This window comes from Carettochelys insculpta, chromosome 2, assembly GCF_033958435.1.
Source record: "Carettochelys insculpta isolate YL-2023 chromosome 2, ASM3395843v1, whole genome shotgun sequence".
NCBI classification, from domain to species: Eukaryota; Metazoa; Chordata; order Testudines; family Carettochelyidae; genus Carettochelys; species Carettochelys insculpta.
The window spans coordinates 33,409,659-33,433,425 of record NC_134138.1 but is presented as its reverse complement, the minus strand read 5'-3'; the positions used below and the strand labels follow the sequence as shown (position 1 = coordinate 33,433,425).

The window sequence follows — 23,767 nt, the reverse complement described above, 5'->3', positions numbered from 1 at the left end:
AGGAGACAAAAATGTGTCACAGCCTTGATGTAGTATTGTCTAATTTAGCTACCTAGTTTCCACTGCCTGCATCTGTGCAGATATGGCTTCCACTTTTACCTTGTGCTCCATTCACGCAATTCTGTATGTCATCCAGTTGATGTGCACAAGTTCCAAACCTTTAGTGATAGGCTCCCTTAACTCTGCCAAGCCAGTTTCCATCCAAATTCTTATCTGGTTGGTTCTCTGTATTGTGGCTCTTTATGCAAAAAGGTCTTGTCATGAAAATGTTTCATCTAAGATATATTGGCTATAAATTATTCTGTTTGGTTCTGGTTTTGTTGGTGTTTTCTGGCATCTACAATGAATAAACAAACACTCTCAAGGATGACAAATAAAGAATTTCCTTAAAAATGAAAGTTACTTGTAACTGAGGCTTTTTGAGGTTTAGTATGCAGATTGCCACTCTTGGGATACATGTCAATCAGTGCCATTGAAAAGTTCAGCCAACTATTAGCAGTGCCTGTTAAAGAGTTCAGGTGCCCTCTCCCCCGCCCACCTCAGACTTCATGCACTTTCAGGGTCTAAGCTACAAAAGGGTCAATGCAGATGTCACTGCCACAGTTCATTCAACTGCTAATGAAGAATCATGATTAGGTGGGATTCTGCAGAGAAGGGGAAGGTGGGTGGGGAGTATGAACAACTCCTGTTCAAAACTGGTCAGATATAAGTTGTCCACATGTTGTGTGAATATTCCTGTTCTGGGGACAATTTAGTCAGGGGTGTGTATGTGTGTGTGTGTACGCATGCGCGCACACGTGTTCAGGGGAAAATTTACTCAGAGGTGTGTGTGTGTAAATAAAAAACGACAGTAGGTAAGGAGTTCTAAATAATTTATGAAGATATTGAAAAGAACTGGATGAGGATAGATCCCTGCAAGACTACACTCAGTAGACCCTTCCAACTTGACAGTGAACCTCTAATGGGCAATTGTCCCTCTAATCTTTTCCATCTATGTGGGGATTTTTTTCATCCATGTGCAGAATATGCATACCCAGGCATGTGCAAATGTGCACCACCAAGAGAAACTAAAAAAGAAAAAACCCTAGCTGCTAGTGTTCTCCTAATCAGCCCACTGGCACTGGAATCTCTCCTCAGTGGCCAGACAAGCATATAGCTTACATGGAAGACTGCTGGTGACTACTCTTTCAGAATGATTTTCTAACCAGTTATGTATCCCCCTTATAGTAGCTTCGTTTAGGATGCAGTAGTAGTAGGCATCCTTCAGTCTGCACATACTATGGATCACGCCTTTTATACTTTCAATTGAGGAGTTCATTTACAGGGTCTACTGTGACTATGAAGACCCACACGAGAGTGACAGTCCTTGCTGTATCTCTTGCAGATGTGGTGGGTGTCTGGCAAGTCCTTAGCGTGCTTTCTGTGCACTTGCTTCTCCTCTGCTAGCTGTCTGATCCTCACCTTCGACGGTGGGAGAGATCCTCGCATCTCACTGCACAGTCACCACCCGCCTCAAGTTGGGCAGCCCCCAGCCAATAGGGTACTGTCCCGCCACAGTTCACCTGCCTCGCTGGGTGCGTGAGGCTTAACGTTCCTGAACCTGACAAGTGACTGAAATTTGGGCACCAGGCAAACCAATAAGAAAATCAACAAGAAATGAGAAACATCAACAATTTAAGCTTGCTTGCTGGAATGTGCGGACCATGCTGTCCGGCTTGAGTGAAGATCTTCAGGCCATCAGTGACACCCGAAAGGATGTAGTACCCTAGCAGGTTTATGAGACACTTACATGAGACAGTACCAGAAGTGTTATTAAATTCAATATATACCACATCTATTGCTTCCTCAATGAGATTCAACTGCAGGTAAAGAACTGGAAGATAAAAACTTTTTTCTCATCTTAGATTTCAAGGGATTTCTTTTATATAAAAAAAATAAATTAGTGTTGATGGTGCTGTTGCTGGCATTGCTGTCTGCCTTTGTTGCAGAAGATAAAAAAATATCTAAAGATGAAGAACATATTTGGTTTCCTAAATAATCCTATTTTTCCCCAGGGCGTAGAACGTAAATATAATATTCTTGACTGTGAAGTCACTACTTGACAATTAAGGGCAGGATGTATGCTGAAACAAGAAAACTAATCACACCACCTCTTATTAAGCTTATCTTCTTTCTTAAAAATTGATTGGCAGAAAGATGGAATATTTCATATTGATTTTGCTGAATGCCAAAGACTCTCCAGAATGGGCAGAAGAACTTTGTTAGTAGTGATATTATCAAGGATGTCAAAGACTAGGTATGGAATCCCCTCTGGTGAAACTGAAGACACTTTACAATAGAAATCATTCTGTTGACTATCTTATGGATTTGTGGAGAGGATGTGTGTGTGTGTGTGTGTGCACATGCGCGCATCTGTTAGTGCTATATGTGTGCAAGAACTCCTCTTAAACTGTAAGTGCTACAACCACCAAAATTTGATATGCAGCTTCCTCTTACCTTAATTACACCAAGATCAGGGGTTGGTTGTACCTCAAAAGTGGCAAGTGCTTGAAATCCCAGGATTTTCCAGAACTTAGAAAGGGAGGGGGCAGAAGGAGGAGCTAGGTGAAAGGCAGGGGCACAGATAGGAGTAATGCAATAGTAAGAGTGGACACTGGGGGCAGCTGCAGCACCAAGAAAGAGGCCAGTAGGGATGGGGCTCTGCCATCTTGTCTGCCACCAAGACCAGGTAGGTAAGTACCTTGCTCCAAACCCAGAGCCTGCAGGCAGCAAAGAGAACTACTGGAGAAGGGCCAGCATCCAGAACCTCGCCCCCTCACAGACAGCCTGCAGCCTGTGGGAGGGCAACTGGCTGGGGCTGATGGCTGCAGAGGGGGCGGCCCTCAGAACCTGGCTAGCCCATGGAGCGCCTGGACATACAAGCTGCAGGTTGGAGGGATAGCTTGGTGGTTTGAGCATTGGCCTACTAAACTCAGCGCTGTGAATTCAAGCCTTTCGGTGGCCGTTTAGGGATTTGAGCAAATAGATTAAAAAAAAAAAAAATACCAGCACGGTGCTTCATCCTGCCAAGAGGGCAGGAGACAGAACTTGATGATCTCCCAAGGTCCCTTCCAGCCCTATGAGATGTGTATGGAGAGAGCTGCTGGGGGTAGTTCCTAAAATACTACTCCTTCAGACCACCTGCAAGAGGGCGGGATGGTGTGCACTGCCCTAAACAAGGCTCCCTTGGCTGTGACGGAGCAGAAGTAGCCTGGAAGCTGTCCCCCAAAGCTTTGCTCCCCAAGCAGGCATTAAGGAGAAGGGAGAGGGCAGCTGGAGGCTGTTGCTAGCCTACAGAGCATCAGCTCTCGCCCAAAAAGTGCACAGCTCCAGATACCCCACACCCTCAGCACAAGCCACAGACTGGGGAGGGCAGCCCTGAACCAGTGGGAGGAACCCCTAATTTACTTCAGCTAAAGACCCAAGCAATGCTACATCTGCTAGGACATAATAGTAAATCTACTAGTAAATAAAAAAGCAGGAATTTAATCTGTGTAAAATATTTAAATCAAATGTCAAACATCAAATTCTCTTTCGAATTTATCTACTGTTCACGGTGTGCTGGATTCACAAACTGCACCTTTTGCCTCTGCAATGTGGAGAACACTAGCTTGGGTTTTGGTGTTTGTTTGTTCTACACACTTCATGAACCTGTCCTCTATCTGCAGTCAGCAGCAGCTTGCTTCTAACTTAACTGAGGGCTTGTCTCCTTTCTTTTAATTTTCCAGAAAACCCTTTTTTCCCCAACCTCCCCGCCCTACCCCAAAAGCATTCATGAAGACAAGCAGGATAATTCAAGATAAGAGGGCTTTTCACTCAAAATAATTACTTCTGCTCTGTGAATTGCTTGATTTTTTTTTTCTGATTTGTCAATTTTGATTACTGTTTTTGGTTCTCTATGCCTTAAATATTAAGTCTGTTCTGCTATGGCTATGGTTTGAAGACATGGGTCTGTCCCACGAAAGCTCACCTAATAAACTATTTTGTTAGTCTTTAAAGTGTTACTTGACTGCTATTTTGTTTTGATGTGCTTTCTGAGGGGGACTTGGCACTTGAGAAGTTAGTATGGCCCTTTATGAGCTAAAATTATGTTAGTATTGATTTTGAGTATGGCCTCTAAATATCTTGATCATGGGTTTATTAAAAACATTACACTCAGATATCCTCTTGCAGAATATTCCTCCTAAGGTGTGGGCTGATTGCTTTATCTCAATACTTAGAATGCCTTGTAAGGACAAAGGATATGATGTCTCCCCAGACCCACCCCAGTCCCTGCTCATCCTGCCAAAAAACTGTCAAGCATGAACAGAGAACAATCTCCCATTCTTCCTGCTAAGCAGCTGCACAGAGACTCATTGCTGTTTTATGTTCCTTATTTTACTTCCTTTTAAGATCCAAGTTTTTTACATGTATGGTACTTCCTTTTGTGCATACTTCTTAATATTTCCTCAAATACATCCCCACTGACAAAACTCCTGTTGATATCATCGCTTTCGTTCATCCAAAGTACTGTAACTTCCACGTTTCTAGCATTTGCGATTCCCACAGCAACTTTTTTCAATATACACAATATTCTACAACTAAATCACTTTCTCCCACTGCTCTCATCTTCTCCTCAATTCTCTTATATTGGTCCCAGTATTCTTCGGCATCAAGGTAACATCTGCCCTTATTTTTAAATCTTCTCATACCTTTGATCCTGGCTGTATTTCATTTCTTGTCTCTCCACACTTTATTCTTTGGGCTCTGTTCATTTTTTAGATCCAGCTAGTCCTTACTGCTCCTCCTCAGAATGTCACTGTGAGGCAGGAAGAGGAGTAGGAACTACAGGCCTCCACTGTCCCAGTGCACAAAAGGCTCATAGGGGAGTGAGCTAGACAGGGGATCCACACACAACAGGTGGAGGGCTACTCATGTGACCCACTCATTCTTCTTCATTGCCCATCACAGCTGTAAGCTGTGCACACTTGTGGTCACTCAGGAGAGAGTCAAGTGCTGTACAACTGATTAGCAGAGTGCCCACAGCTAGTTTTTTTCTTCCAATGGTGCACATTCACACATGCCTTGGTGAACATAAATATTTATTCTGCAAATGGATGAAAAATAATAGAAGGAACATTACTGTGTAGAGCAGATTTTAAAATAGGCTTCAAGCACCATGCGGAACTATTGTGATTTGTCAGTACACCATTACCTCAGTAAGCAAATAAACCAATAATTGTCCTCATTTCTTCCTCTTTATAGTAATGTTAAACTTTTCTCTTTACTAATAAAATTTCATGCTTACACCACATAGATCACCTGGAGTGAAGAAGAGGATCCCATATGTTGTTGTCACCAAAACAATGTCACACATCTCTAACATCAGTCCTCTCACCAGATTTGATGGTTACCCGAGGGCTCTGCACTTCGCTAATGAAGCTGCCATAGATTAGCTTGGAAAGCTCTGCATAACAATAGCGCTACACAGATGCCGATACATTCTTCAAAAAACTCACAAAAGCAGCAGCAGTTTTATCTGACATACTACATATCCTCCTTATGCCAACCCAACTCAGGAACTTTATTAGTCAAATTTATTTACACAACTGACTGACATACCTTAGTTTCAACCCACATATCTTTCCAAACTTGGGTAACTGTTCTGATCGTTGTCACAGGCACAATGGATTATGGCACAGAACAGTTTAGAAGCTCATATTTATACCTATTTTATATAAATCAAATTATGCCTCTGTGTTTACACCTACATATATAATGCAAATTATGGAAGGGGTTAATTTTTGAACTGAAAATAAAATAATTTGTCTATATCAAATGCCTGGATTTAAACAATCATAGAAATATTTTATTTTGACTTTTCAAGGACATTGAACATACAAAAAATAAAAACAAATCTACTTTACAGTTGCATTCAGAGGACCCAATTCTTCTGCTATATGGAATTTTATGCATAATCTGGATTGTTCCAGAATGACTGACTGAACAGGAAACTGAGATCAAGAAAATGAACTTTATATAGTTTGTTATACTTATGTACTATAAGCATTTCCACAGTAGGGGTCTGAAGAAGTGGGTCTGTCCCATGAAAGCTCATCACCTAATAAATTATTTTGTTAGTCTTTAAAGTGCTACATGACTGCCTTTTTGTTTTCATAGAATACAAGCTAACATGGACACTGCTCTGTTACTAGTTACCTTTGTAGTTAACTTTGAAGCCAATTGAGCCCACACTTTCATCTGTTTGAAGGTGCAACCACATCTGACTGCTCATGCTCACAATTAAATCTGGTACAAAGCTTCCTGTTAACCTAGAAGCAAAACAAACAAAATAAAATTTAATGAGAAAAGCTTCTGGGTTTTAATATGAATTTGTCACAGATAAAAAAAAATCTAGGTAAGGGGGCCTAGATTACAGCCCTCTGATAGCCACAACATTTATGTACAAAATAAATTATGATTAAATTAATAATTCTGACCTGTTTTTGGTTTTCAAGAGTAAATTATAAAATCAGATCAGCTTTTTGTGTCATCTGCGCTACTGATATTTCAGCTTCAGAGAGGAAAAAGGCAGGAAGAATCTATTCATTTTTGCAGCTTTTTTTTTAATATGAACTCTTTTTTTAATCACACAATTTTATACCTTTGTAATATTCTTGTTCTCATCATAGTCACATTGATAATACAGGAAAAGAAAAATGAACTGAAACACAGAAATAAGATTAAGACCTGACTATAGAAACCTTATTCTTGTTAGTGAGAAATTAATCCTGTAAATGCTTCCCTATTTGAACTGGGGTTAAATAACTGAGCCCTAAGGAATAATCCACACAGATAATGAATATTTTAAAAGGTTTGTCCATACAAGAGCATAAATGAGAAGTCACTACATATGTTAGCATCCCTCCAATAAAGGGGTCAATGCCATGGAATGACTCAATGTTATTAGTCAGCCTTACATCTAATCATCTCAAAGTGGTTTACCAATATTAATAAATACAGTAATCCTCATTGTCCCCATTTTACAGGCAGGGAAAAAAATAGAGAGTTTATGTCACTTGTCCCAGGTCACATGACAAATCAGTGGCAGAATGGGAGGTAGAAGCGAATAATTCCGGCCTGCAGTCTACTTTTTCAACCACTACAACATACCATCTTTTGAAAGTGGCAGCAATGCAAGCATCTCTATTAAAAAAGGTTTTAATTCATTGCATGTTAAACTGTTTCATATCATCCTTAAAATGAAAGAGTAAGAAAAAAAATAATTAGTTGCAACTGAAATCACTGGAGTAACTCATTAAAAAAACAAACAAACTTGATTTTAAAATCTGCCAATGGTAAAGAATTGACCAAAACGCTTATTAAATTTTTTCCAGTGGTAAACTATTCATTGAGGCTATGTCTACACTAGCATTCCTCTTTTCACAGAGACATGCAAATGAAGGAAATTGAAGAACCCCATATGTGAAAGAACACTTCTTCCTAAAAAAAAAATAGGAAAAAGATTTCTTTGGAAGATGGAGATTACTTTCAAAAAAGCTGCATCTACACTGCTTTTCTTCCTTTGAAAGCTCTGTTGCAAGAATATGCAAATGAGTTGCCAGATATGTAAATATATGCCTCTTTACATTTTTGATTTCCTTCATTTGCATGCCTTTTTCGAAAGAGGAATGCGAGTGTAGATGTAGCCTGAGATTAAAAAAAATTCCCTATCTCTGTAGTTAGGACACTCAGATGGGAAAAAGGTTTGTGTTCAAATCCCTACTCGAAGGCAGGCAGGGTGAGGATATACTCCCTGGCTTCCCACATCCTGGATGAGAACTTTAACCACTGAACTAAAAGTTTTATGATTATATGTAACAGTTTTGTGCAGGGTCTGATATATTAGGAAACCTCTAAAAGTGCCATCTAGATTGAGAGAATAATTCATCTGATGATCCAGTGTAGCATTAGATCTGAATGAGGGACGTATGCATTAGGACAGGCAGCTGCCCAATGTCAGAGCTTTAGGGGTGCAGAGGACTTCAGTGGTAGAAACATGTATGCCTAGGGACTTTTGCCACCTAGAGGATTTGGCAGCACCTAAGCAGGGATTTTGAACATCCACATTTTGGATTTAGGCACCTAAAACGGCACTTAGGTGCCTAAATACTTTTATGGATCTAGTCCTAATGAAAATGTATTTGGTATATGAGTAGAAACCACTTGATTTCATAATGTGTCTTATTTCATAGAATGTGTACTGAGCAATTCTTTTTTTTTCCCCCCACGTTGGCAGGGGTCTGCGTGTGAGAACAGATTGGTTACAACTAACTTAGCTCAGTTTCATTTCCTGAAAATGAATCCAGGATCATTAGAAAGCAATCAGGCAATGTCTCGGAACTGTTTATCTCCTGAAAAGGGCATTCAGAAATTATTTTCCAATTCAAGTAAATTTTTAAAGCTGTGCTTGATATTTAAAATGGACTGTTTAAAACATGTAATATAGCTGATTTTAGAATTCTTTCCTGAACATCGTAGCCTGCTTCTGTTCAAATATACTTTTTTTCCCAAGAAATTCCTATTAGTTTCCCTCATCTGTGTTCACAGATGGAACTATTATGGCTGTGTCTAGACTAGCCCCCAACTTTGAAGGGGGCATGGTAATGAGGGTGTTGGGAGATGAGTAATGAAGTGCTGCGGTGCATATGCAGCACTTCATTAGACTAAATCTCCCCCATGGCAACTTCGAAGTGTGAAACTTCGAAGTGCTGACTTGCGTGTAACCAATACTGAACAAAATATCTGTGTGGCAGATAATAAATAATTAATGTATGAAATGTTTAATCCTGCTATAAAAAGAATATATCTTGCCATCATTGGCAATTTCATACACGGCCAAGTTAGTACCAGGATGTGTCTCCTCCAGAGTAAGCATTGCAGGATACTTCCAGATTTTCCCTGGTAGCTGGCTGATTCTATATTTTGTCAATAGCTATTGAGAATTTCCAGACTAATGTTTCATTTTGGTCTTGATGGAAAAAAAGTTATAATATAAGGCCTTGGAAAGTGGTGCTGTTTCTGATTTATAAATCCAATATTTTCCACATTGTGGAAATACTGTGTACACAAAGTACCCTAACCCTTTTGGGGGGAGGCCCTAAAGTTCCACAGGGTTTACCCCAGTTTTATAAAATTAAAACATTGACAGTTCATTTTGTTCATGCTTAGTACTTTCCTGAATGCCCCTTTGCAATTTAGGAGCTCAGTCCTTACCTGGTGTAATTATAGCCCCCATTGACTTCAATTAAGCTAAAAGAAATTACTCAAATTGATGATCTAGACCCCTGGTGCTTTGGGTAATAACTGTCTTGCAGTGCCTGATATAATCAGTGGGTTTAGACACTGATAATCTTCCTAATTAGCCTCGGTAAAGTGACAGGTAAACATGTCAAAAAAGGATTTGATGGCCAGCTTCAAAAGTAGTGCCATGTTTTTCCACAGTATTACATGAAAATCTGCTGGGGAAAAAAGGAAAAATTGAGTGAGAGGTAGATGGCCCAGGGTCCAGTCCCCTTTCTCCGATCACTCTTTCATTACTTATCTGTAGTGGAGAAGTTTTCAACAGGGGACACCGAAGCAGCTCTGACGTTATTCTCTTGACAGTTAAAGACACCTGTTTAAATTATAATGTGAGTACCACCACCATATTGTAATTCCGGGTTTTGAATGAGTCTGTAAAGCATGCCTACAGGATAGAGCCCTATACATAACTTAGGTGTCCAAAAGCTTGTCTTTCTCTGCATCATGAATCATTTTGAGGCTTATTTGGGAGATAGGCACCTTAATGCTTGAAGGGAGGCAGCAGTGCATTGCCCAGAGGCAGAAACTGAGAAGCCTATGGAAATTTTACCTTGAAAACCAGGTGTGTGTTCAGATGCATACATGGTTCAGCAAGAGTTTAGTGGATCAGTGTGGAATCAAAACAAGGACATAGGCACTTAGATATTTTTGTAGATTCCACCCCAACCTCCAAGTTGCCAAGTAGCCTAATCTCTTTGTGTGTTCCAGAAGTGAAAAGATGCACAATTTTCAAACTTTCACTAGTTATCTTCTTTCTTCCTTGACATAAACTCTTAATTCTTCCTGGGAAGTTTTTCATCGAGTGGCTTCCACAAGCCTTATTACAAAACAATTGATACTCAGACCCTTGGGCAATGTCTACACTGCAGACATCTTTTGAAAGAAGCCCTTCTGGAAGATCTCTTCCGAAAGAACTTCTTTCAAAAGAGTGTGTCCACACACAAAAAAGTGGATGAAAAGAGTCATCCAAGGCTGTCCACACAGCCCTTGCTCTTTTGAAAGAATGGGCCAGGGATTGAAAAATCAGGTGTTATGAGTACTGCTCTTTCGAAAGAAGGGCCTTGAGGAGATTCTGCACGTTTTCTTTCAAAAGAAGTGTCCAAAAGGGGGTGCTCATCCTGAAACAGGAAAGGAAGAGTGATTTCAAAAGGAGTGCCATGTTCTTTCAATTTACTTGTGAAAGAATGTTATTTGTGTGTAGACACTTTACAGGATATTTCGAAAGACCCCAGTTCTAGAATTTGCTTGTGTAGATGCAACCCTGGGGAACAGAAACAGTATCTGTTTCTCAGAAGTGACCAGTCACAACAACTTGACACATATCAACATTCAAGTATGATTTAAAACATCTTACAAAATAATTTGAGGAAATCATATTCTAGTCATCAATATCCTCCAAACTGAAAATATTTGTGGAAAAATGATTTACTCAAGTCTCTACTCACAACTTTCCTGTTACACTTTATGTTAATCCTTACTTAATAGAATACCATGGCAACTTGAGTAATGCATTGATAAGAGAAAATGATATAGAGTTCATTCATATTCTTGACAACTTCAGTACCATAATTTCATCATTCTTCAAAATATGTCTCACTGTCAAATAAATTCTTGTAAAATATTAACACCTTTCATGAAAGCAAACCAGTACAGAATGGTTCACTACATTTGTCAAAATGTAATATATTGCTGCACAGTATCTGAATGTGTTACTGTAATTTGAGTGCCAAAGATGATAATAGCAACACTTTATTTAAAAGATATTAGAACCTGAAGAATTATTGCCTTATAAATGCTTTCCCCTCAGCAGAGGCAATGTGGTGCAGCAAATCAGAATCACATGAGCTCCAATGTTGACTGTTGTGTGTTCTTAGAATGTCATTTAGTGTCTGTGTCTCACTTTTTCTTTATATAAAATTGGGATAATAATCTTATCTAACTGCTAAATGTGGTGCAAATAATGATATGCGCATGTGCACATACACACACACAGAGTCCTTCGAAGATATATTCCACTTAACAAATGTTATGTATCTGAAATAGTGAGGGTTTATCTACACACATTTTTGTGCCAATTTCATTCTGTATAGCAAATTACTGTGCTTCAAGCAAGGCCATGAATCTACAGTGCCAATGTCATGCCACACCATCATGCCAGTCAATGGCCGTGTCTACACTAGCCCCAAGCTTCGAAATGGCCATACAAATGGCCATTTTGAAGTTTACTAATGAAGTGCCGAAATACATATTCAGCACTTCATTAGCATGCAGGCGGCCGCGGCACTTCGAAATTGACGTGCCTCACTGCCACGCGGCTTGTCCCGACAGGGCTCCTTTTCAAAAGGACCCCACCTACTTCGAAGTCCTCTTATTCCCATCTGCTCATAGGAATAAGGGGACTTTGAAGTAGCCAGGGTCCTTTTGAAAAGGAGACCCGTTGGGACGAGCCGTGCGGCGGCGAGGTGCGTCAATTTCGAAGCACCGCAGCCTCCCGCATGCTAATGAAGCACTGAATATGTATTTCGGCGCTTCATTAGTAAACTTTGAAATGGCCATTTGCATGGCCATTTCGAAGTTTGGGGCTAGTGTAGACATGGCCAATAAGTGAGTTGAGAGGAATAAGGGGATTTCAGCTGAAAGGAATAAGGGGATTCAAAATGTGCAGGGTCCTTTTGAAAAGGAGCCCCATGTAGCCAGCCGCGCATGTTCAAAAGTGGCACTTTCAAAGCACTGCAGCTGGCAGCATGCTAAAGAGGTGCTCAATATTCATTTTAGCACCTCATTAGTATTCTTCAATTTGGTCACTAGCATGGCCATTTTGAAGTTTTGTCCAAGCATGGCCACAGCCTAATAGTACAGGTATTAGCAGAAAGGAGACTACAGAAAAAAAGCCACAAAGCAGTGTTAGGATTTTACTTATGATGAACAGGATAATATTGCATACAGGGAGTCATGATGAAAGTCTGTAGACACATAAAAGGTATAATTCCAAGGAAGGAAGAACAAGGTTCAAGGCTGAACAATTAGATTAATTTAAGTAAGGGTCGAAAAAAGGTGGATATAAAAAGACTGTCCTGACTCTGTGCGCTATGATCTAGGGAGTTTTTGCAATAGACTCCTAAGCGATGTGATAGAATCTTGTTACTCAGGACTTTAAAAGCGCTTTAAAATAAATGAATGTACTGTAGGAAATAACTGTGAATTGGCAGGAGATGTACAAGATATCCTAAAAGATCTTTGATTTATTTTATTTGAACAATTAGGTCTACTTTTCACAGAATCATGGAATACTAGAATTGGAAGGGAACTCACAAGGTCATCAAGGCCAGTCCCCTGCCCTCATGGCAGGACCAAGCACCATCTAGGGTCTCTAGACCATCCTTGAAAGGTGTCTGTCTAACCCACAACCTCCACAATTCCACAACCTTCCTGACAGATAGGAAGTTTTTCCTGATGGGCAACCTAAACCTCCCTTGCTACAGTTTAAGCCCATTGCTCTTTGTTCTGTCCTCAGAGTCCCAGGAAAACAATTTTTCCTTCCCCCTTGTAATAGTATTTTAAACACTTGAAAACCAATATTATGTCCCCTCTCAGTCTTGTTTCTAAACTAAACAAGCTCAATTCAGGACAAAAATATTGTGTTTGTTTGATTTTATACAGATACATCATAATACTTAAGAAGATACTGTTTGTTTTTCCCAGCACTTTCATGAAATGAACTCCTAAATTTAGAATTTAAAATTCAATTTTAAAAATAATTGGAATGAAAGCCAGTGCACTGGGCTTCCACTGAGAAGTGACAATACAAATGATATTTGTTAATAAAAATATTAAAACCATTCTCCCCATTTTCATATTATTTAGGCAGCTATTTACAAAAGGCCAACTTGTTAGGAATAGTGCTGGGTAAATAATGAATTCTTTTGAAAATAAATAAAAAAATTTTATTGATCAACTTAAATATTTTATCACAAATTCAAAGCATGTCAATTTTGACCATTTTCAAACATCTTCAAATATATAAAATAATTTTAAAAGGGAATTTTTCAACTGAAAAGTAGTTTCAAAATGAAAAGTCAGAAAAAAATTGATTCTGAGAACAGAAAAATAATACGTTTTGATTTTGACGATTTTTTTTCCATGGCTATTTTGTAAAAATCATCACAAATTTATGAAATGTTTTCATTCCATTATTCTCATAAAACAGTACTGGTCAAAAATTTCATTTATAGTCTACTCATATTACCTTGTCTAAACACCAAAATATTCTCTTTATTTTACAGAAGTATGAAACAAATGTGGAATACTAAATTACATGCTAAAAGAGACCTCATGAAAACAAATCACACAATATTTTTACCTCCTTTTGCTCTAGATTGTTACAACTGAAAAAGATTAGAGAAAAAAAGCCCAAAAAGGCAACACATAGTGACAAAAATTACTAATTCCTAGTTAGGGTAACCATATTTCCCCACAGGTGTGTCTACACCAGGAACTAATTTCAAAGTTAACTTCAAGGTTAGGCACTACTTTGAAGTAGCCACCAGAGAGTCTACACACACTTCCCCTTACTTCAAAGTTAACTTCAAAGTCGGGATCCCAACTTAGAAGTCCTTAGTTTAACTTCAAAGTAGGGTGTGTGTAGACTCTCAGCTTTGAAGTTGCTGACATTGAAGTAAGCAACTTTGAAGTTATTTTTGTAGTGTAGGCACAGCCAATGTGAAATGTGGAACACCTGGTAAAGTTGCTTGTAATTAAGTGAGTTCAAAGGCAATCCATCAGAACTATGCAGTACAAACACTCAAAATAACTTTAAGTTCACTGAGTGGCCATTTAAAAGATATACTGCATTAATATAACAAAAATAGGTGAAAATTACAATTATACACCAGCAATTAAGTGGTTATTGCTCTATTGAAGTGCTTGTCTTGTCTTCATCTTGCTGTCCTCCAAAGTGTGGGCTGTCAGTGTGAGGGCTGGTAGTGAGAAAGAGAGGGCTGCATGAGCCAGAGCAGGGGACTGGGGATATGTAGTTGAGGGCTGGGGGATGAGGTGAGCTGCTGGATATCTGAGAAACCAGCCCTTCTGGGTGAATGTAAGAACCCTAGAAAAACTGCACGTATAAACTTACTTAAAACACACACACACACACACACAGAATTGGTCTGCCTGAAGAACTGTGGTTGTTCTAGCTCACATGCCTATCTTCTTTGGAATACAGTATCGCAAATACGAACTACAATAACTTCTCCTATGTCTCAGTCTTGAATAATGTGCTATGGTTCAGAAGATCATTTTTTCTGTTGGCTTTATTTATTTCTTGGATTATTGAAGACAAGAATTTGGCCCAATCTATGAATCATTCAAGATTGCCAAAAAATGCTATATTAGAGAAATTCTGCATAGCATATCAAATCAAGAGACTTCAAGTACAAGAAACTTACACTTGCAGCACAGTTTTGGGATCACCCACTTCTCCTCCATCACCAATTGTCAGTGTGTCGTAGCCAATCTCCAGATCAAATTCTTCAAAATTTATCTGAATAACCTAGTAGAAAAAAAATCAATATACTCTTAGAAAGTGAAGAAATTTCATTATGACATGAGCAAATACAGATAACTTTCAAAGAGCAAGTATACAGCAAAACCACACAGCATTAGTTACATATATTAGTGACATTTTATTTGATACCCACCCTGTTGTTATTGGCTACGTCTACACGTGAAGCCTACATCGAAGTAGCCTATTTCGATGTGGCGACATCGAAATAGGCTATTTCGATGAATAGCGTCTACACGTCCTCCAGGGCCGGAAACGTCGATGTTCAACTTTGACGTTGCGCAGCCCAACATCGAAATAGGCGCAGCGAGGGAACGTCTACACGGCCAAGTAGCACACATCGAAATAGGGATGCCAGGCACAGTTGCAGACAGGGTCACCGGGCGGACTAGCGCTTCCGGGGCAACAGCTAGCCACTCCCTTAAAGGGCCCCTCCCAGACACACTCAACCTGCACAGCACGCGGTCTGAGGAGCCATAGGCACACAGACCCCTGGGGCCGCAGTCATGGACCCCCAGCAGCAGCAGCAGCAGCAGCAGCAGCAGCAGCAGCAGCTAGAGGTCCACCCAGCCCTCCCGGCAGAAGCAGGGCTTGCCCTGCTCCGAGCCATGTGGGAGGCAGCTGAGCACCTCCTTGTCCCAGAGGAGGAGATGCCCCCAGGGCAGCAGGGCTCAACCCCTACCCCTGCAGCACCCCGCCCCCACCCCCGCCTCACACGCCGGGGGCTGTGGAGCTACCCCACCAGCACCGACTGGTGGGAGCGGCTGGTGCTTGGGGAGTGGGACGACGACCACTGGCTCAGGAACTTCAGGATGACCCGGCAGACATTCCTGGAGCTGTGCCAGTGGCTCACCCCCGCACTCAGGCACCAGGACACCGCCATGCGGCGTGCCCTCACAGTGCAGAAACGGGTCGGCATTGCTGTCTGGAAGCTGGCCACTCCAGACAGCTACCGATCCGTGGGCCAGCAGTTTGGTGTCGGCAAGGCCACCGTCGGGGCTGTCTTCATGGAGGTAATCGAACCCACGGGGGGAGGGCAGGGCAGGGGAGGGGAGGCCAGGGCAGGGCAGGGCAGGGGGGCCAGGGCAGGGGTCCAGAGCAGGGCAGGGCAGGGCAGGGCAGGGCAGGGGGGCCAGAGCAGAGCAGGGGGGCCAGAGCAGGGCAGGGCAGGGCAGGGCAGGGCCATGCACACCCTGCTCACCCCTCATTGGTGCTGTCCCATGTGCTTTCTCTGCAGGTTGTGCGTGCCATCAACGCCATGCTCCTGCACAGGCTCGTGAGGCTGGGGGACCCAGATGCCACCATCGCCGCCTTTGCCACCCCGGGCTTCCCCAACTGCTTCGGGGCTCTGGATGGGACTCACATCCCCATCCACGCCCCACATCACAGTGGAGGACGATACCTCAATCGAAAGGGCTACCATTCTGTCATCCTCCAGGCCTTGGTGGACAGCCGGGGACGTTTCCAGGACATTTACGTGGGCTGGCCTGGCAGCACCCACGACGCCCGGGTTTCCCGGAACTCGGGCCTGTGCCGCCGGCTGGAGGCGGGGACCTACATCCCCCAGTGGGACTCGGGCCTCCTCACTCCAGAGCCCCAGCAGGTCCCGCAGCTCAGCCTCCGTCCAGGAGGGGCCCTGCTGCCGCTTGCCAGCCTGGCTGCCCTGGCTCCCCTTGGCTGGGGGTCCCCTGGGGGCGCTGGGGGGGTTGCCGGCCAGCCATCGCAGCTGTGTGGGGCTGAGGGTGGTGCAGGGTGGCCGCGTGTGCAGGCTGCAGCCTGCACGTTCCCTCAGCTTCCTGCAGAGGAAGGGAGGGGGAGGGGACCTTTAAGGGGCCGCTCCACGCAGCCACCAGTGAGCTGAGGGGCTGGAGAGAGCGTCTCTCAACCCCCTAGCTGATGGCCGCCATGGAGGACCCAGCAATTTCGACGTTGCGGGACGCAGATCGTCTACACGGTCCCTACTTCGACATTGAACGTTGAAGTAGGGCGCTATTCCGATCCCCTCATGAGGTTAGTGACTTCGACGTCTCGCCGCCTAACGTCGAAGTTAACCTCAAAATAGCGCACGACGTGTGTGGCCGCGACGGGCGCTATTTCGAAGTTAGTGCCGCTACTTCGAAGTAGCGTGCACGTGTAGACACAGCTATTAACTGCAAAATTGGCCAATGTGATATTCCATGAATATATATTGTACGTGGCACCAGTTTCCTGGCATGCTAGAAGTAACTACATTTCCATTATGTGAGGATTGCACTTTTTTATATAGAAATGTACAGTTGTATTACATTTCTAATGTGGTTCCCTCACAGGGCAACATAATTACTTACTGTGGGTGAAATTCCTCCTGCTCATAGTAAATGTAAAATTGATGCTTTGTCCAGAAAATTCTGAAGAGATGAGGCCAAAATTTGTACAATCCATTCCTACATTTATATATAAAGCTCCTGGCCCTCCTCTTAAAAATTTGCTAGCCTAAGTCACCAAATTGACCAAAAAAAAAAAAATCCTACAGTGAGAGGCATAGCTAATCAATCTTAGGCTTGAAAACACTACCATGGAATTCAAAGTGGGGCAAGGAGCTTGGGTTGAGAATATATTATTGAGGATCTAAAACATTGGAACCATCAGCTAAAACAATCTGGAAGTGGTCTGCTCACTTTAGTGGTGGATCTCAACTCAGAACCAAAAAAAAAAAAAAAAAAGAATTGGATTAAAAGCAGCGTTGCATATCAGATTTATTAGTATAATATCTAAGTTCAAGCACTCTTGTGTAATAAATACGTTGAATCTGGGAAAAATTCACTGGCAAATTTTGTTTTATAAATCCACTAATTGTTTTGAAACACGTGTATGGCTTCTGAAAGGAAAAAAGTTTACTCCATTTTAAATGTAGTGATACTTAATTATTAATTTTTCTAAAAAGAAAAGATTTCTGCCACTGAGCAGCTACTACATTTAAAAAAAATTAGTGCAGTATATATATATATGTATACATATATACAAAAACACAGTAGTTAATAGAGCCTTAAAACCACCTAGAACAGTTTAGTTACATTTTCAATTTTACTTCATGGAGGGAATTTCCCAACTCATTATTAATTGGATTGCCAGATCTGCTAAATCACGTGGTTAGCAGTAGGTCTGAAGTAAAAGAGCATAATGCATTCGTAAAAAGACTTTTTCTTTTTCATTTCACTAAAACTTAGGCAAAGTTATATAATCCTCCCTGCAGGCTAAGTAGTGCCTCTTCTGTAGCTAAAAGAAAGGCAGCAGTCTCCTTGGCAACAGTTTCCCTGCCAGCCAGACATGGAAAGAGATGCTGTGACTCACTCCTGGTAATTACATATCCAGGAGTAGCAAAGGAACTGAGAGTTTAGGGTCATAACTTGGTATTCATTGTTTACTCAAGGAAAATCTGACTGTCTTGAACAGGTATCTTGGATAAGTAATAAATGTAGGCTTTGGTCTTTAATAATTTGGAGGAAAGATTTTTTCAAAGACACAATGGATGTTAGGCATCCAATTCCCATTGATTTTCAATGACAGATAAACATTTAAATTCCCTTTTGTCTTTTGAAATTTCACCCCCTACCCAGCTATGCCAGAAAATTCCATATTGTCCCCCAATAACTAACACAGAACAAAATTTTCTTGAAAACCTCAGGGCTAAGTTTATCCTGCAAACTGCTGACCTCCACAAAGAATGTTTTCAGGTGATTATTTCTGAGAAGCATTATCCTCAGACAACAGTATGATTTGATTCCATACTACACTTAGTCTAACTCTCTGCATGCCCAAAAAAAATCTGCGCTAACTCCTCCAAAAGTTGACAAGAGTTTTCAGAGGACTGTAATATTCATTAGAATTTATATGTTTTCTCAACTATTGCAACATTTTTACACATGCTTTTTGTGGTATTTTTCAGGCATTTCAGTTTTAATCACAATATCCAAAAGCAGGTGTATGACATATCACTAATTTTACTGATTATGAACAACAAACCTAAAATTGGAAAAAAACAAAACAAAACCCACTTTTCATCCATCTGTTGTTTTTATGTGGGGAGAGAAAAGTACTAGGAGAAAACCTTTCTTGATGCTAAGAATAGGACTTGACTACGGAGTTTTCAGGGTCTTCCAAATTTTGGAATTTAGTGACATTTCGTAGGAAACAGTGTGTGTATTTAGATCACTTGAAGAATTTAAATGGATGTTGCAAATGCTCAGTAGCTCTGAAAATAAGGACCATTTTTAAGGTGTCTAAGTATGAACTGAAGTGCCTAATTTGAGATACCTACATTTGAAAATGTTGATCACAATACAAATCAGTGCCTAAATTAGGACTATAATTCAGGAGGTCTGAGATCTCTTTTCTCTGCAAAGGTCACACCTCTCCAATCTGCCCTTTTGTGTTCAGCTTTCTCTCAGGCTATTCCCATAGTCAGCCATTCACTTTAAAAATCTTGCTTTTAAAATATGGAAGGCAAAATTCACTCCACAATTCTGATACATCCCAAGGATGCAATTCTGATAATGGTAGAACAGAAGATACAGGCCGTGTCTACATGTGCACGCTACTTTGAAGTAGCAGCGCCAACTTCGAAATAGCGCCTGTCACCGCTACATGTGTTGGGCGCTATTTCGAAGTTGCAATCGACGTTAGGCGGCGAGACGTCGAAGTCGCTAACCCCATGAGGGGATGGGAATAGCGCCCTACTTCGAAGTTGAACGTCGAAGTAGGGCACGTGTAGATGATCCGCGTCCTGCAACATCGAAATAGCGGGGTCCACCATGGGGCCATCAGCTGAGGGGTTGAGAGACGCTCTCTCTCCAGCCCCTGCGGGGCTCTATGGTCACCATGGCTGTGTCTACACGTGCCCCAAACTTCGAAGTGGCCATGCAAATGGCCATTTCGAAGTTTACTAATGAAGCGCTGAAACGCATATTCAGCGCTTCATTAGCATGCGGGCGGCAGCCGCACTTCGAAATTGACACTCCTTGCCGCCGCGCGGCGCGTCCAGACAGGGCTCCTTTTCGAAAGGACGCCGCCTACTTCGAAGTCCCCTTATTCCCATGAGCTACTTTGCCACCTCACTGCTTACCTCATTTTCTAGATCATTGATGAACAAGTTGAACAGGATCGGTCCCAGGACTGACCCCTGGGGAACACCACTAGTTACCCTCCTCCATTGTGAAAATTTACCATTTATTCCCACCCTTTGTTTTCTGTCTTTTATCCAATTCCCGATCCATGAAAGGATCTTTCCTCCTATCCCATAACCACCTAATTTACATAAAAGCCTTTGGTGTGGGACCGTGTCAAAGGCTTTCTGGAAATCTAGGTATATTATGTCCACTGGGTGCCCCTTGTCCGCATGTTTATTAACCCCTTCAAAGAATTCTAATAGATTAGTTAGACACGACTTCCCTCTGCAGAAACCATGCTGACTTTTGCCCAACAATTCGTGCTCTTCTACGTGCCTTGCAATTTTATTCTTTACTAGTGTTTCTACTAATTTGCCTGGTACTGATGTTAAACTTATCGGTCTATAATTGCCAGGGTCTCCTCTAGAGCCTTTTTTAAATATTGGTGTTATATTGGCCGTCTTCCAGTCATTTGGTACCAAAGTGGATTTAAAGGATAGGTTACAAACCACTGTTAATAACTCCGCAATTTCACATTTGAGTTCTTTCAGAACCCTTGGGTGAATGCCGTCTGGTCCTGGAGACTTGTTACTATTCAGCTTATCAATTAACTCCAAAACCTCCTCTAATGTCACTTCAATCTGAGTGAGTTCCTCAGATTTGTCACCTAAAAAGGCTGGCTCAGATTTAGGAACCTCTGTAACATCCTCAGCCATGAAGACTGAAGCAAAGAAATCATTTAATCGCTCCGCAATGGCACTGTCTTCCTTGATCGCTCCTTTTATATCTTTATCGTCCAAGGGCCCCACTGCTTTTTTAGCAGGCTTCCTGCTTCTAGTGTATTTAAAAAACATTTTACTATCGTTTTTTGAATTTTTGGCTAGCTGTTCCTCAAAATCTTTTTTGGCTTTTCTTACTACATTCTGACACTTAATTTGGGAGTGTGTATGTTCCTTTCTATTTTCCTCACTAGGATTTGACTTCCACTTTTTAAAAGCTGCCCTTTTCTCTCTCACTGCCTTTTTAACATGGCTGTTTAGCCATGGTGGTTCTTTGTTAGGTCTCTTACTGTGTTTTTTTATTTGGGGTATACATTTAAGTTGGGCCTCTAGTATGGTGTCTTTAAACAGTTTCCATGCAGCTTCCAGGGATTTTAGTTTAATTACTCTACCTTTTAGTTTCTGTTTAACTAGCTTCCTCATTTTAGTGTAATTCCCCTTTTTGAAATTAAATGCCAGAGTGTTTGACCGCTGCGGTGTTCTTCCCAACACAGGAATATTAAAAGTTATTATATTGTGGTCACTATTTCCAAGCGGTCCGGTAACACTTACCTCTTGGACCAGATCCTGCGTTCCAGTCAAGACTAGATCGAGAATTGACTCTCCCCTTGTGGGTTCCTGTACTAGCTGCTCCAAGAAGCAGTCATTTAAGGCATCAAGAAATTTAATCTCTGAATCCCGTCCTGAGGTGACATGCACCCAATCAATATGGGGATAATTGAAATCTCCTATTATTACTGTGTTTTTTATTTTGATAGCCTCTTTAATCTCCCTTAACATTTCAGCATCACTATCACTGTCCTGGTTAGGTGGTCGGTAATATATTCCTAATGCCATATTCATATTAGAGGAATGAATTGTTATCCATAATGATTCTATGGAACATTTTGATTCCTTTAGGATTTTTACTTCATTTGATTCTATATTATCCTTCACATATAGCACCACTCCGCCACCCGCACGACCTGTTCTGTCTTTCCGATATGATTTATATCCCGGTATGATAGTGTCCCACTGATTGTCCTCATTCCACCATGTTTCTGAGATGCCTATTATGTCAACTTCCTCCTTTGATATGAGGTACTCCAGTTCACCCATCTTATTAGACAGAAACCAAGGATAAAACAAAACCAAGGATAAAACAGCTCAAACATACAGGCTTTTTCTACACTAGCACCCCCTTTTTGAAAGGGGGATGCTAATGAAGCACTTTGGGAAATGCTAATGAGGTGCAGCAATGAATATGCAGTGCCTCATTAGCATAATGGTGGCCATGGCACTTCAAAAGTGTCGCTTTTAATCACATGTGGCTCGTCTACATGGGATCTTTTTCTAAAGGAGCCTGCACACTTCAAAATCCACTTATTCCTATTTGATTATAGAAATAAGGGGATTTCAAAGTGTGTGGGGTCCTTTCAAAAAGTACCCTATGTAGATGAGCCATGCGTGATTGGAAGCAGCACTTTCGAAATGCCACGGCTACTGTCATGTTAATGGTGAAAAGGAAAGGACCTCGCACACTTTGAAATCCCCTTATTCCTACAACCAAATAGGAATAAGGGGAGTTTGAAGTGTGAGGGGTCCTTTCGAAAAGGACCTCCTGTACACAAGCCGTGTGTGATCAAAATTGACACTTCTGAAGTGCTGCGGCCAACATTATGCTAATGAGGTGCTGCATATTCATTGCAACACCCCATTAGCATATCCCTAAGTGTCTCATTAGCATCCCCCTTTCAAAAGGGGGTGCTAGTGTAGACATAGCCATAGAGAACAGCAATAACTCAGCTTTGGAGAAACAGGACCCACCATGTGACTTGTGTCACACGTTTTAGCTGTTAATTTTTAGACACAGGATCTCTCAGACCAGTGTCTCTCAAGTCGTCCAGATTATTGTATCCCTTTCAGGAGCCTAATTTGCACTATGTTTCCCAAGTTTCACTTCACTTAAAAATTACTTACTTATAAAAAGAGATAAAAATACAAAAGCGTTGCAGCACTGTATTAATGCCTAATTGCTTACTTTCTCATTTTTACTATATAATTACAAAATGAATTAACTGGAATATAAATATGTACCTACATTTTAATGCACACTATACAGAGTAGAATAAACACGTCATTATCTGTATGAAAATTTAATTTGTACTGACTTCGCTAGTGCTTTTTGGTTGCCTGTTGTAAACCTAGGCAAATATGTAGATGAATTGATGTACCTCCTAGAAGCCGTCTCTGTGACCCAAGGGATATGACTATCCTGGTCTTAAAACCACTGACCTAAAGCAAACTTGTTGATAGTCTGAAGACCACTCTCTTGTTGTCAATCAAGTGGAATTCTCTGGTTGTCTGGTTCATTGGGAGAAAAGAGGCAAAATAAGAAAAGTATCCTGCCTATATTTATATTCCTCATATCCTCTCAGAATAACTAATTGCTTTAGGCTGAGGATGACTTACTATTTCCCAGTTAAGAAATTATGTCTATTTAATTCAGATTATAGAGTCTAAAGAAATCCTGTAATTTCACTGATAGGCTTTAGCTCAGAAGTAATTTTCCAAAGAATCACAGATCCCACTCTATATAAGATTACTATTAAAATAATAGTTTCAGTAAAAGATATACGGATGCCATCATTTATGCGAAAACCACTGGGTAGTTTTACTTTAGGTTTTGAATAATCTTTCTATCAGCATTTTGTGCCATTGTAGTAAAAACCTGGGATGGTTTGGATCAGGCTCTCATTTTATCTTAAACCCACCTGCTCAGGAAGACTGGAACTAACCCCTCCCCTCTTTTGCCTGAAGGGGAGAAAGTATTTGAACAGAGTCTTCCCTCACTCAGAAAAGTGCCCTAACTACTGAGCTATGGGCTATTCTGATATGGAGGATCCTTCAGTGCCTCTTACTGA

The 23,767-nt window shown here is 41.2% G+C and overlaps 1 protein-coding gene across 3 annotated transcripts in view; it reads right to left on the bottom strand.

The window, feature by feature from the left end:
- Window positions 1-23,767, bottom strand: part of CSMD3 (CUB and Sushi multiple domains 3) — a 1,166,921-nt gene that overhangs the window by 587,449 nt on the left and 555,705 nt on the right. For all 3 annotated transcript variants that reach the window (XM_074985642.1, XM_074985643.1, XM_074985644.1), the window contains 2 exons: window positions 14,826-14,929; window positions 6,238-6,350 (listed from right to left, as the gene is read on the bottom strand). In XM_074985642.1, the coding sequence (XP_074841743.1) occupies window positions 6,238-6,350; window positions 14,826-14,929 (217 nt within the window). The remainder of the gene's footprint in view (window positions 1-6,237; window positions 6,351-14,825; window positions 14,930-23,767) is intronic.